At 42.8% G+C, this 14,461-nt stretch overlaps 1 protein-coding gene across 1 annotated transcript; it reads left to right on the forward strand.

Annotated features, from left to right (window-relative positions):
* The first annotated feature begins 6,604 nt into the window (after positions 1 to 6,604).
* Positions 6,605 to 14,098, forward strand: Ccn3 (cellular communication network factor 3). Its single transcript, XM_040730439.1, has 5 exons — positions 6,605 to 6,941; positions 7,076 to 7,301; positions 8,423 to 8,674; positions 9,602 to 9,816; positions 12,614 to 14,098. The coding sequence occupies exons 1-5, from the start codon at positions 6,858 to 6,860 to the stop codon at positions 12,908 to 12,910; spliced, it is 1,074 nt and encodes a 357-aa protein (XP_040586373.1). The 5' UTR covers positions 6,605 to 6,857; the 3' UTR covers positions 12,911 to 14,098.
* Positions 14,099 to 14,461: the final 363 nt, after the last annotated feature.

The raw sequence follows: 14,461 nt of genomic DNA on the forward strand, positions 1-14,461 counted from the left end.
TTCCCCACCAATTATTAGTTTCCTATAGGTTTTTGTCTATGGGTGAGACCCTGGTTAAATATTCACCTTCCATGGTAACATATCCTTTGAGGTTTTTCTGGTGTGATCTATGCAGTCGTTTCTAGGAAAGACCATTTTACGACAAACTTCTTGGTACTCTGGCTTTCTGCATCTCTCTTCCTCCTCTTCTGCAATGTTATCTAAGCCACAGATGCAGGAAATGAGCCGATTGGGTCTGGGCACCCCCACAACATTGGATCTCTGCTTTGTGTCCAGTTCCATACGATGGCCTTCATTTGCAGTGAAAAGATGTTGCTTTGCTGAGTGGTTACTAGCCACACTTATCTGTGGGTATAAGGATAAGTTTTAGAATGTAGTAAAAACTATACTGGTCTAGCTAAGTGGCAGTAGTATATCCTTTTCTAGCCCTGAGAAGTTACCAGGGCTTTTCTCCTGTTGAGTGGTGTTTATTTCCAATTATTCAACTGTTGGTTGCCTCTTTTCATACCTTTATGCAAATCTTGCCATTTACTTGGCAATTGCTGTGGTTCATAGATGTTGCAGCTGAATTTAACTTGTTCATTTCTTCCCTCACTTGCAAGCTAGAATCGTATTTTCTACAATCGTGGTAGCTAGACGGAAGGAAAGAGGCTTTGAGGTCAGATTCAGCTCACATCATCTCAGTCCTGTGTCCTAAATGCATGGTGTCTTCAGCAATAGGTATCTTTGCTCAGCCCCTGACAGGCAACCAAAGGCTGCATCAATAATCTGTACTGTTCTGGGAGTCACTTGGACAACCCTGACCAATAATTCAAAGGAAGTTTCTCCTGCCTCCTACTGGGGTTTTTGTTAGTCTTTGGTTCTTGTGGGAAGCATAGTCACCTAAGTGTGTCTTAACTTATTTTAAGATACATTTATGCGTGCACGTGAGTGTGTGTGATATTAATTATACTAAAGTATGTATTAAAGCCAAAATAGCAGTCCTTTACATATTCTTCTTTTTGCTTAGGATTACTTTTGACTGTCCAGGGTCATTTTGACTTCATATGAATTTTGAAATTTTTTTTCTATGAAGGATGCTACAAGCTTTTTTGGTTGGGATTACATTGAATCTGTAAATTACCTCTGATAGTTTGGTCATTTTAACAATATTAATTCTTCCAATCCATGAACATGGGATCTTTCCATTTCCTACTGTCTTTCTCAATTCCTTTCTTCAGATACTGCAAATTTTCAGGAGAGGTCTTTCATGTCCTTAGTTAGGTTTATTCCAAGGTAGCTTGTTGTCTTGATGCTATTGCAAATGGAAGTGTGTCCATGATCTCTTCCTCAGTGTGTTTGTTAGTAAAGCATAGAAAAGCTATTGATTTTATAAGTTGATTTTTGTGGCCTTCCACTTCCTGAAACTGCTGATTGTTTTAGAAAGTTTTATAGTGGAATTTTTGAGATCTCTTATATATAATATCATATCATTTGCAAATAGGGATAATTTCACTTTTTTCTATTTGTATTCCTTTACTTCCCTCTCTTATCATATTCTTCCAGGTAGTGCTTCAAGAACTATGTAGAAAAAGAGTGGTAATAGTGGTCAGTCCTGTTTTTAATGATATTGTTTCAAGTTTTTCTCCCTATAGGATAATTTTGGTTGAAAGAACATTTCCTCTGGTACTACTCTCTCTATGAAATTTACCATGAAAACATGTTTGATTTCATCAAAACCTTTTCAGGATCTATTGAGATGATCATATGATTTTTGTCTTTAAGCCCAGTTATGATTTATTACATTTATAGACTTATGTATATTGAACAAATCCTGCCTTTTCAGTATAAAACCAACTTGATAGTGGTGGCTGCTGTTCTTGTTATTTGCTTGTATTTGGTTTGCTAGTATGTTATTGGGTATTTTTGCAAGTATGTTCATCAGGAATATCAGTCTGTAGTTTTGTTGATGTTGTTGTTTGTTTTTTACTGGCTTGGGTATTAGAATGAGACTGATTTCATATAACGAGTGTGGGAGTGTTCCTTCTCTTCATATTTTTTGAAGAGTTTAAGAATGAGTGGTTGTAGTTCTTTGAAAGTCTGGTGGACTTCTGTGAATTCATCTAGTGGAACTCTTCTGTGAATTCATCTGGACTTGGAATTCTTCTGTGAATTCATCTAGTGGAATTCTTCTGTGAATTCATCTGGACCTGAAATTCTTCTGTGAATTCATCTGATGAAGTAAAATAAGTACAGAGTTTCATAAGACAGTAAGTGTAACTACAATGCACCATCAACTGTCAACTTAGATTATCATAGTTAGATGACGTAAACAGCATTTACTGAAACAGAAATTCCTGTTGAAACTTAAAAATGGAGACTTGGTGGCCGTGTAAAGAAAGCATAGAATGGTCCTTTGTGATGTAAGAGAGGTAGCCCTCATTCACAAAAAGAAAAGCTAATGAATGCAAAATGTGGACATTGGAAAAAGCAAGAAGCAATACTATAAACTGCTTTAGGGAATACTGTTGAAAGACACAGGGGTGGAACCTGCAGAATAAACTGTACTGAAGAACTTTTAAATGGCCCGTCACAGAAAACAAGAGTTAGTGTTGAGCCAGAACAAGGGTGACACCGATAGACAAGCCATTGTGGAGGAGGGAACGCTTAGGTGCCTCAAACCAGACAAGGAATTACATGAACACATCAACTACAAGTCTTCCCCTTCTCCCCTTAACTCCCCCTGGTGTAAGGCAGCTTGAATCCCTGAAGAAAGAGTTTCCATGTATACCCTGAATATAGGTAAGTTTGTAAACCAGGAACTCTCCACAATAGGGGACCACTGTGGGCTCTTTTCCAACTTCATCTCCTGCAGGCATCATTTGTTCCCGATACATTCAACCATTTGTGATTTCCTGAGCAAGTTCAGAGATTCCCTCATCATACTGTTGTTCACATTGTTTGTGATCAACACACGTGCCCAAGCCTAACCAAATTTAATGACATTCAGTCTCTGAAGCAATGTCCACTAGAGGGAAGACAATAAGTTGTCTTTCCCAATGTTCTCTTCCCAGCATCCACCACTGTCAAATTCTTAAATTCGCACAGCAAAGACGTTTCTTTCGTCTTTACATTGCTATGCTACTTTGCTTATGTTTATTTGTAGGAATTATCACATGTGGCCTCACCCAGTAGTTTTTTAACTTCATTTTCCTGCTAAGTCATAAAATTCTTGAAACAAAGCATCTTATTCATCTTTGATTCACATCATGGAATATAAAGCAGTTGTCTATGAATGATTGGACAGTGTGAGCATTTACATTGTAAACTTTCCCCAAAGTTCTGTGGTCACACATCTCTCCCAGCTGAAAATTCAGAAATTTTAGAGTGGGAGAGATTATGTAAGTATTTTCAGGCTCCAAATATAAATAGGAGTTCCCTCATACACAGAATATGATTTTTTCTTCTTTTTCTGGGGACAATAAATTAATTGGATATTTCCCTGTATTTAACTATGACTTCCTATTTTGATATATATTTTCTCCCCAATATTTATGAGTTGAGTTTCCTGTCAACCATTATGAAGCTACCAGATAACCTGATGTGTTGATCATATATGGATGTCTTGTCTCCAGTGTCAACTCTTAGTCTCAAGAGTTCAAGTCTTAGAAGTAGCACTGGCTTCGCCTAGCCAAGTAGTACAAAGCCACTTCTGCTGTCGACAAAGAAGGAGAATTCTGTCCGGGCAGTGGTGGCGCACGCCTTTAAACCCAGTACTTGGGAAGCAGAGGCAGGCGGATCTCTGAGTTTGCGGACAGTCTGGTATACAAAGTGAATTCCAGGATGGCCAGGGATACACAGAGCAACCCGAGAGAGAGAGAGAGAGAGAGAGAGAGAGAGAGAGAGAGAGAGAGAGAGAGAGAGAGAGAGAGAGAGAATATGAGAATATTCTGGTAACCAAGAACTGTGAGTGTGGACTGAATATAAGACACACAGAGTCCTTTCCAATAAAGAAAACTTTAAAAACATGATTTGAATACCTAAATTTGGCACCATTTCCCTAAAAGGAAGTCCTTAGCTAACTTATTTTTCACACATCCAACAATTTTCACTTGCATAATCTTTTCTCAATTTCTGGACATTTTTTTCTTTAAAAAAGTTTGTTAAAATCTCTCTATTTTTTATACAGTATAGGCAATAGATACATACTGTTGAAGAAGGGAAGATTAGGTGTAAAGTGTGTGTGTATATGTCTGTGTGTGTATCTGTGTGTCTCTTTGTGAGTATGTCTGTGTGTGTGTATCTCTCTCTCTCTCTCTCTCTCTCTGTGTGTGTGTGTGTGTGTGTGTGTGTGTGTGTGTGTGTGTGTGTAAGTAGAAACCAGAGGTCAGCCTTAGGTGTCTTCACTCCTCTATTACTTTTCACCTTGTGATGATGTGACCACAACAATCAGAAACTTGGAAGAATTATCCCTCCCTTAATAACAGTGTTTCTCAACCTGTGGGTCAAATGTCAGATATTTACATTACAATCCATAACAGTAACAAGATTACAGTTATGAAGTAGCGATGGAAATAATTTTATGGTTGGCAGCCACCGTAACATGAGGAACTGTATTAAAGGGTGGAAGTGTTAGGAAGATTGAGAACCACTGATGTAGAGGGAAGAAACTGGCTCATGTTGTCACAACACCGAGAAGCTGTGAGGACTGTTTAAGAGACTTGGTCTTGACAGCCTTCAAGGCCCTGAGACGAAGTTGCACTAATCCCGTTTGGTTACTATGGAAACATCACAGCATCCTTCTAACAAAACCCTCCTCAGGCAAAACTTATTCAAGTGCAGTTTCTCTCACTCACCAGTGGGAGTCCTAGCAGCAGTGATTTTGCCTTTTCCTTCCTTGTCTTCATGTTGCACCTTTCTTGCCCCCTCACCCATTCCCAGAGTTAGCCCAACCAAGTGCTGCCTGTGGGTCCTCATCCTGTCTTAGTCTACGGATGCTTTGGGAGCACGGCCAAAGCCTTGGTGCCCTGCTAGCTCTGCTCCTACTTGCTTTCCCCAAAGTTGGCCTCCATTTTACCACACAGTCAGCATACCCAGAACCACCAAGAAGAAGGGCAAGTGTCAGGCCCAAGAATCTGTAATTTGGGAAGGCATGCACTCTAATTGGCTCGGAGATGCAGCCAGAGGGAGGCATCACCAAGCCAAGTGATGCATGAAGCCCATTAACCTAGCAAGTAATTGAATGCCCCCAATCAGAAGTGCAAGTCAACTTTCCCACGTCTGTGTAAACACTGGATGCTTTTCAAAGAAAGCAGAATCGCTGCCCTTGTGGGCATGCATCTGGGCAGTTCCAAGCTGTAAAAAAAAATTACCATAAAAACGGTGAAAGTGCTGGGCGGTGGTGGTGCACGCCTTTAATCCCAGCACTCAGGAGGCAGAGGCAGGTGGATCTCTGTGAGTTCAAGGCCAGCCTGGTCTACAGAGTGAGGTCTAGGACAGCCTCCAAAGCAATACAGAGAAACCCTGTCTCAAAAAAACCAAAAAAAAAAAAAAAACCTGGTGGAAGTGACTGCCATCTTGGAACATTGTAGAGACACTATACACGCTGACATTTGTTTCTCTCCTGCTGAAGGTCGGTAATGTAGGGGCAATTTGTTTCTTTGTAAAGTCTAGAATTACATCACAGGCCTATATAACTTCTCTCACAAAGTGTCTTTCCAGAGTAGCTATCCCTCAACGGGGCTGGGCATAGTTTTCTTGGGTGCAATATTGAAGTACAGGAGGAAAGCCTGTTTTAAATCTGTCACGCGGGGTCACCTTTGATAGAGTAAAACCAGCAAGCATACCACAGCAGACCACCTTTTCTTTTTGCAAATGAATACCAGGTCGGAGAGCTATTATTCAGTTATGTCAAGCAAAAGCCTTCTCAATTCATCCGGGCGCTGAGCGCAACCCAGTGAGGCTTGCGTGGGAACCTGAACTGTTTGGAGCGGTTTTACATTTGGTGCGATAAGGCAGGTGCTTCCAACCTTTCCCTCTACCACGGAATGTTTCTCCCTCCTCCCTTATTTTTATTTGTATTTCATTGTTTTGTGTTTATTTCTACTGAGCATGTGTGACTTGGGTCTTGAGACTTTGCAAATCTTGGAATGATTACAATCAGAAGAATTTGGTCATTTGTCCAATAGCATTCCCCACTCTGACGGAGTGTGTGTGTGCGAGCGTGTGTACGCGTGTGTGTGTGCGTGTGTGTGTGTGTGTGTGTATGTGTGTCCTTTCCTTATCCCCAACCCCTTAACACATTTCAAAGAGTACCCTAATAAACGGTGACAAACTTGCATGTGCTTCCCTCATGACTAAACTTCTGGGCCTCTGGCCAATCCCTGCCCTGCTCATAGGGCCACAAACTTCAGGCATCCTGGTCAAGAGCTCCTCCTTTGTAGCCCTGGTTCTGGAACAGAACAGCTCAGGCGGAGGGAATAGTGGTGTCTTCCTCCTCGGGGAAGGTGAAATAACTTACACAGAGGAAGAGGGCGTTTCCTTCCCACGAGCTGTAGCTGGCTCTGGGTCTTGGCCTCGGGGCTCCACCCTGCCCCTCCCGGTGCTCTGGGAAAAGCCAGTCGCCACACACACAGGCACACGCAGACCGGGCACCACGCCCTAAGGAGAGCAGCCTTGGGGCCCATCACCATGGCAACATCAGAGCTCCTTCCACTTCTCCACCCAGCTGACTCCCCTCCAGCCCCCACTCCCAGCGCAGCCAACCGGCTTGTGCGCGTTCCTGGAGCGCGTTATAAAACCTGCACGGGTGGCGCTCCCTGCTCAGCCTGACCTGAGTGAAGGGGCAGCCCCCGTTTCCAGTCCGTGACGGCCTTAGCATGCGGAGCATGCAGACCATGAGCACCTTCCTGAGAAAGCGATGCCTCTGCCTAGGCTTCCTGCTCTTCCATCTCTCAAATCAAGTAAGTGGCGCACGCTAAAGATGCCCCGGGTTACTTGGCCCTTCTAGACTAACCCTAATCGGTCCCGCGCTCGTTCTGCCTTAGGTTGTTTCTGATCACCAGGGTTCCTTTTCTTGCCTTGCTTCTTTTCCTAGGTGACTGCAACCCAGCGCTGCCCGTCCTCGTGCCCGCTCCAGTGTCCCTCTACACCACCGACCTGCGCCCCCGGGGTGCGCTCGGTGCTGGACGGCTGCTCCTGCTGCCTGGTGTGCGCCCGCCAGCGCGGAGAGAGCTGCTCTGAGTTGCAGCCCTGCGACCAGAGCAGTGGCCTCTACTGTGACCGCAGCGCAGACCCCAGCAACCAGACTGGCATATGCATGGGTAATCCGGTCCGCCCCCGCCGCCTGCTGTCCCCTCTGTGGCCTGACCTCTCCCTGGGCAGCTAGGTGAAACGGTTCCCTCCCTTTGCTGGCCTCTCCCCCTTTCCTGGAGAGAACGAAGCAAAAACATTTGTAGCAATACTTGACAGATATGGAGAGCTTACTGGGTACCAGGCATCTGACTGAAAGGATGCATACTCAGAGCCCCTAGACAGGGGGACAAAAGCAGAGTTTAAGGGCCAGTGAAATCATTTCATTTGGCCACTTTCAGGGGAACACTTAGGATGATGAGATGGAAGTAAGGGCTTACTCAGAGGCCTCCAGTTCCCCCTGACTCTAGCCCAGCACATTTGTTTTCACACCTGTAATTGTCCTGCTTGAGCCAAAGCAATTCCTGTCTCCTGGGAGAACTATGTCACTCCTGTCTGGGCTGCAATAAAATAAAATGCAGGCGACTAGCCAGGGCAGGCTCATGAAAATTAATCAATGGGCGATCAATTTCCCATGAGACACACTGCTGTAATCAGAGTGGTCCCTACCTCCCTTGGTAGGAGCTTGAAGCAAGTCTTCTCTTTTTTTTTTCCACCAAGCTAGTGATGACTTACTGTGTGTCAGTGCTAAGAACTCTTGATGCCCTTTCTAATCTGCCCAGTGAAACGATCTGGTTTTAAATCCTAAACTACTGTAGAAGAAGAATTGGAGACGGTGTGGGGGAAGTGATCTTATCTTTGGAGATAGGGTCTCTGGAGTGTGACATCACCAATTGTTCTCGCCTTTGCTCTATCATGGAAATTAAATCATTTCAGGGTAGGAGATTTGTGAAGGGAGTAGAGACTGTTAGAAGCCATCAGTTAGCCAGAACATATATATCACCAGTATCTAGAGTCCACCTCTTTGCTCATTTATAAGAACTAGGTGAAGACAAAAGGGCCAGGTGGAGAAGGTGTCTTCTCCTTGTTCTGGAAGCATCTACAAGGACCTATTTCTCCTTGAGATGTATAAACCAGTCATCTGAACTAGAAAAAGAAAAACTTCTGACAGTGTCCTTCCAATCTTACACAGCTATCCAGTTAAACTGTGCTTTGATTTTTTTTCTCTCTCTCCTCTCCCCAAATATTCCAGTTCTAGAGGGAGACAACTGTGTGTTCGATGGGGTCATTTACCGCAGCGGAGAGAAGTTTGAACCAAACTGTCAATACCACTGCACCTGCAGAGATGGGCAGATTGGCTGTGTGCCCCGCTGCCAACTGGATGTGCTGCTGCCCGGTCCTGACTGCCCAGCTCCAAGGAAAGTTGCAGTGCCTGGGGAGTGCTGTGAGAAATGGGCCTGTGGTCCAAATGAGCAGGGGACACTGGGAGGCCTGGCCCTTCCAGGTGAGGAACTTGGCAGACACAGGGGAACTAGGGGAAATGTAGTCACAGAGCAGGCATCGCTCTAGGATTTGAGATGAGAAGCTGGCTTGCGGCTGGCCGTTCTGTTGTGAATTTCAGATGTCCCCCTGAGATCAAATGCATCATTTGTTTAAATCTGAGCCAGACTGCACAAATATTCACACAGTTTCTCTTGTAAAGGGGTGTGACTGAGACAGTCACTTCTGTTTCATTTTTGCATTATTGCATGGGTATTTTTTTGACTCTGTATCTCCTGATTGACCCTGAGTAAAAATCCCTTTCCTGGATTTTTGATTAGGTTGGCTCTACTTACTCACCAAAGTTAAAATGTCATGTGTAGCTCAATTGGCAAAGCTATTGAAGTGCAAGTGTGAGGACCTTCCTTGGATCTCCGGGATCCTTAAAAAAAATACTGAGGAGGCAGAGATCTACAGGTCACTTGAGGTCACTAGCCAGATAGACTAACCTAATCAGTTAGCCCAAGACTTCTGTGAATGAGTTCCTAAGGAGCAACATTTGAGGTAGACCTATGGCCTCCATGCACATGTGTATATATACATACACATACATGTACACCTTCAAACACACACACACACACACATACACACACACATATATATACACACACACAAAATTAAATTGTTAACATAACATTTGTGTGTACCAAATGACATGTTGAAAACATTCAGCTGATGATGCTATATGGTCCTGTGTTCATATAATGCCTAAGTTTCTGTTACAAGCTATCCTAAGCTTCTTAGGGTCATGTGAATAAAGATTTCTTGAAGTCCTGCGTTGGGTTATAGCTAGCGCTAGTTCTATTCTAATTCACTGTCCAGTGTTATCTAAGTGACAACACATGTCTATCCCAATATTTTACTCAAATAACTGTATTTATGCCTTGGATAGCCTACAGGCCAGAAGCCACCGTCGGAGTTGAAGTCTCTGACTCCAGCATCAACTGCATTGAGCAGACCACAGAGTGGAGCGCATGTTCCAAGAGCTGTGGAATGGGCTTGTCCACCCGGGTCACCAACAGGAATCGCCAGTGTGAGATGGTGAAGCAGACTCGTCTCTGCATGGTTCGGCCTTGTGAGGAAGAGCCCACACAGCCAACAGACAAGGTAGGAGTCTACAGGAGGCCTGGCTCGCGTACAGCAGCGGTCTCCTTGAAGCCTGGCCTTCAGAAAGTCACTGTCACACTGGTGAAAAATCTGCTCTGGTTGACTATTCACCCAGCCAAAGGGTGTGGAGCATCCTGAATCAAAACCGTACTCTCTGTCTTTCTTTCTTAACGTGCATAAAAACCCCCAAGCCACTCATACCAGTTCTACAAACAAATGAGAAAGGGCACACAGCTCGAATGCTTTATCCAAATGATGTTCGGGTAAATCCCATCCTGTCCCAGGAGGAAAAAAAATAACTCCCCAGTGGTCAAGTAGAGCTGATTTTCGCAAGGTTAGTTTTTTAAATAAATCAGGTGCCATTAAATAAATCAGGCCCTTCGACTATAGGAAGGGGCAGAGTAGGGGCTGTGTCTGCTTTTTTGACTTTGAAGTCACCACATCCTACTGTGAGCCCTGGGACATAGTGTGTACACAATAAACAGCTATCAGTACATGGCTGAATGGCTGTCTGGGAACTATCAACAATATTTTTAAAGCCTGGTAGAAATAGTACATTTGCCAGAGTAAGGCAACCTGAGCCAAATGAAACAGTATATTTCTTTTCTTTTTCTTTTTTTTTGGGGGGGGTGGAATTATGTCAACACAGTATGTTGATTCTGGGTATAAGGTGTGAAGACTAAGAGCTCTAATTTGTTCCTGATGACATAGCAGGTCTTGTTGCAGAACTGGACCAGACAAATGTAATATCAGACTTAGCCATTACATAGATCCACACATCAGCCTGAGGCCGAAATAGAACAGACCCTAGAAACTCTGTGTGTCTCTACTCTGAAGCAGCATCATATAATGTTTAAGGGGACAACGCTAGACCTGTTGAGCCTGGCTTTAAATCCTTTCAATATGACCTAGCTAGCTAACTGTGTGACACTGAACAATTTATTTTCAATTCTCTCCCCACAGAGTGTTACCATTGGAAATATCTCTTGCCTAGTGTAGTCACACACACTTTGAATCCCAGCACCTGGGAGGCAGAGGCAGGATGAACTCTGTGAGTCTGAGGCCAGCATGGTCTCCATAGAGACTTCCAGAAAAGTCAGGGCTGTTCAGAAAGACCCTTCCTCAAAAGAAAGAGAAGAAAGAAAAAAGAGAAAAGGAAAACATCTATCTTGAGGTTTTCATAAGGATTAAATAAAGTGAATTTGCAAAATGTGGGACACAGACTTAATATTCTATTAACGTCAGCCATCAAACACTTAAATGTTTTCCCTACCACTGAAACAAGAGTCCGTTGAGATCTCATTATGTGGCAGTTCAGCTATATGATTTTAGATACTTATCTCAATTTTATGTTCCTTCTGCAAATTTTGAAAGAACACTTAGAAACACCTTTTCTCCAAAGTCATACCCTAGAAATGTACCTTCTAACACTTTAGGAAACACATGTGCAGCTTCCCAAAGAAGTTCACCCACAGAAGCAGTCACACAACCCACAGCTACCTCCAGCTTTGAATGGCCATTGGAAAGAATATGTCTTAAACACGGGACTACAAAACAGGAGAGATAGGACCTTCAAAATTTCCATGAGTATAGCTACTTGTTTATTAAAGAGGACCTTTTTTATATAATGCTTCTAGATTTTGGTCTTTTGTATTGTTCCTTGGCACAGTTGATGCTTCTTTTAACTTAACACCCCCTGTTATATTGGGAAATACTATACTTAAGTTGTACATATTTACATGGTGTACGTATTTTATACAGGTTCTGCAAATGTGTTTGGAACATAGAACTAGATTCTTGTTTCTGAGATTTCTTAAGTCTATGACAGGTTCTTGTGTAGTCCCCATGTAAGCAGTAGCATCTGAAGATTCACCGGCCTCGCATCACATGTGCTAACCCTGGTTGTAGGACCAACAATTGTGTTCTGACAAACCCCCAAGTTGATGCCAATGTGCATGAGTGTTTGAGAAGGTGGGCAGTGGAGAACTGTCGCATATTCAAAGTGGAGGAGGAAATGAAAGTCATTTGTTTGCTTGTTCAATGAAATTGGGTGGTTTCTTTATTCTCTGAGCTGGTAGGATAGGATGTTGAGTAAACTCTCCGCCCAATTCAGCACCACATAAAGAATCTTAAATTTCATTGTCCTAGAATTTCCAAGATCACAATGTATTGGGAGGAACTGGCTCTGAATCAGACAAATTCCAAAACTTGGCACTTGTTTTCTGATTATCGGTCCTTTGAGACTCTGCTTTTCAAATAAAATTGCATCAGTTGTGCCTTTTATTAACAGTTACTCTTATGTGAATGAATATTGTCAAACTTAAATGAATTAATGCCTGAAAAGTCTTTGAAACATTAATAGACTTTAATAATGACACATTCAATCCCTCTCTCAATTACATCAAAGAATGCATTTAGATAAATAAAATAATGGCTTTAAATGAGACAGGTTCTTTCTTTTTCATGTTTGAAGCCTCAAAGATAAAGGGGATTCTGCATATTTAGTATTATGTTAAAATTCTACCCAGAAAAGTAAATGAATGTAAAAGACAAATAAGAATTGTCGAAAAGGCTGAAGACTGTCCAGAATTATTGGATTGGTGTTAGTATTGGCTAAATGTTCCTAGGTACTCTGGGGAAGCAACTGATTTTAGTTGACAAGATTGTCTAAACAAAGTTAATGATTTGTTTAAAAAGAAGGAGGAGCAAAGGGCATTGGGTGGGTGGGTCAACCTCTAAAGCGGTCCTTCAGAAGAAGTGCAGGATTTCCACTCAGTGCTCTTCTTTTCTTTCTTAGAAAGCTAAAAAGTGTCTCCGCACCAAGAAGTCCCTGAAAGCCATCCACCTGCAGTTCAAGAATTGCACTAGCCTGCATACCTATAAGCCCAGGTTCTGCGGGGTCTGCAGCGATGGCCGGTGCTGTACTCCCCACAACACCAAAACCATCCAGGTGGACTTTCAGTGCTCCCCGGGGCAAAGCATCAAGAAATCGGTCATGGTCATTGGAACCTGCACCTGTCACTCCAACTGCCCTCAGAACAATGAGGCCTTCCTCCAGGAGCTGGAGCCGAATACCAGCAGAGGAGAAATGTAACACGTGTCCAGTAAGCACACGGATGCAGGCAAACGGTCACTGCTGCATGGCCTAACATCACCTGAATATAAGAAACATAGTGAAGAAGCGTCCCATGTATGTTTCTGTGATCACATGAGGTCATTTATATGTGTCTATTTTTAAAATGAAAAGTGTTCCAAATGTAAACTTGGAATCGAGGTAAGCTCAGGATATGGCTTAAGGGTGACTTGCTTTCCTGTGCTGGTTATTGCAAGTGTAAATTTGTGTAAATTGAAGTCAGATAGATGGCTTAATCTGTAGAATGCATCACATCCCATTCATTTTCTGTGCACCTGTTCAATCCCAATAAACGTCACAGAAATGGACGACACAGTGAAATCTAAGACATGTTGAACATGCACATGTAGATCACCATATACTGAGATTGACTTGAGGGGTCTCTACTGAGCTCCTTGGGAACCGTCAACTCTGTACCCCCAAGTTCACGATCAAAGGAAACATTCAGCTCTTGGACACGAAGTTCACAGAGTAGTTTTCTACTTAGCGGTAGGAAGTGCGCTGTGTCTACAGCGTGGAATGTCTGTTAATTGAGTGGACCGGTGTCGTGAACTTTCTCCTTTGTAGACAAGCTGACTCCTTTCCAAGCGAAAGAAGCTGAGCCCACAGCTCCCAGTGCAGAGATGACAGGGCCTCTCAGCTCATCATGTGTATCCTGACGGCTGCTGAGGCTCACTCCATAATTCAGCAGGGAAGCTCTCATACTTAAACAGCGCACTGAGCTCCACAACACCTAATTATAGTCACTGATGCCTTTCAAATGTGCTTTTAGTGCAATTTAGAGAACGGAGGGCAGAATCCACAAAATTTATGAGAGTTTAAAGTTACTGAAGGCCTGTTTAAGACACATCCTTTGGTCATAGCTATGAAAGCACAAAATATACACATGTGCTTAAGTGTGTCTAATAGATGAAGATCACAAAATGTGCTGCAAAGTGCAATTTGTACATCCCTCTGACATCGCCACTTTTGTCCTTAAAGTATTTATAAAAATATAAATTATACATTTTGTAAGATATTCTTTTTAATTTCTCTAGTTGTCAGACCCAACTTTTAAAACTACAATGTTATCAGTGCGTGACTCTGGTATTTTGGTTCGTGTTACAAGTTTAATGTTGTTTCCTGAAAATAAAAAATCCATGAATTAAATAGGACATCAATCAGTAGCATCTGTTGAAAGCAGATACTTTGTGATGAACTCGTAACTCTTTATCAGAAGGAAATGAAAGACAGCTTTTACTGTGTCCAGTGATCTCCATTACCAAGGTCTCAGATATTTTCTATGCCATTCCTCAAACCATTATCTTCAACCCCAGTCATTTTCCAGAAGCCCCCCTGCCCCACATCCTTGTACACTGATACCTGAATTTTCTTTCTGGGCATCAATATTCATTTCTCTATACTCCTGTATCAAGTTAAAGGAATCCCAGCCTCCATCCCCTTTACCCAGGTGAAATCATTAGTATGCTCTTGAAAAGTTTGCACTTGCAGCAATCAATCTTGCCTAGATTG

Source organism: Mesocricetus auratus, unplaced genomic scaffold (genome assembly GCF_017639785.1).
Source record: "Mesocricetus auratus isolate SY011 unplaced genomic scaffold, BCM_Maur_2.0 Super-Scaffold_100023, whole genome shotgun sequence".
Lineage (NCBI taxonomy): Eukaryota > Metazoa > Chordata > Mammalia > Rodentia > Cricetidae > Mesocricetus > Mesocricetus auratus.

Bases quoted from the DNA above. Each gene is read 5' to 3' on its own strand.
- Ccn3 (XM_040730439.1), top strand. From the start codon at position 6,858: ATGCGGAGCATGCAGACCATGAGCACCTTCCTGAGAAAGCGATGCCTC. The intron at 7,302-8,422 runs GTAATCCGGTCC...CAAATATTCCAG, and splicing joins CCAGACTGGCATATGCATGG to TTCTAGAGGGAGACAACTGT. The intron at 9,817-12,613 runs GTAGGAGTCTAC...TTTCTTTCTTAG, and splicing joins CCACACAGCCAACAGACAAG to AAAGCTAAAAAGTGTCTCCG.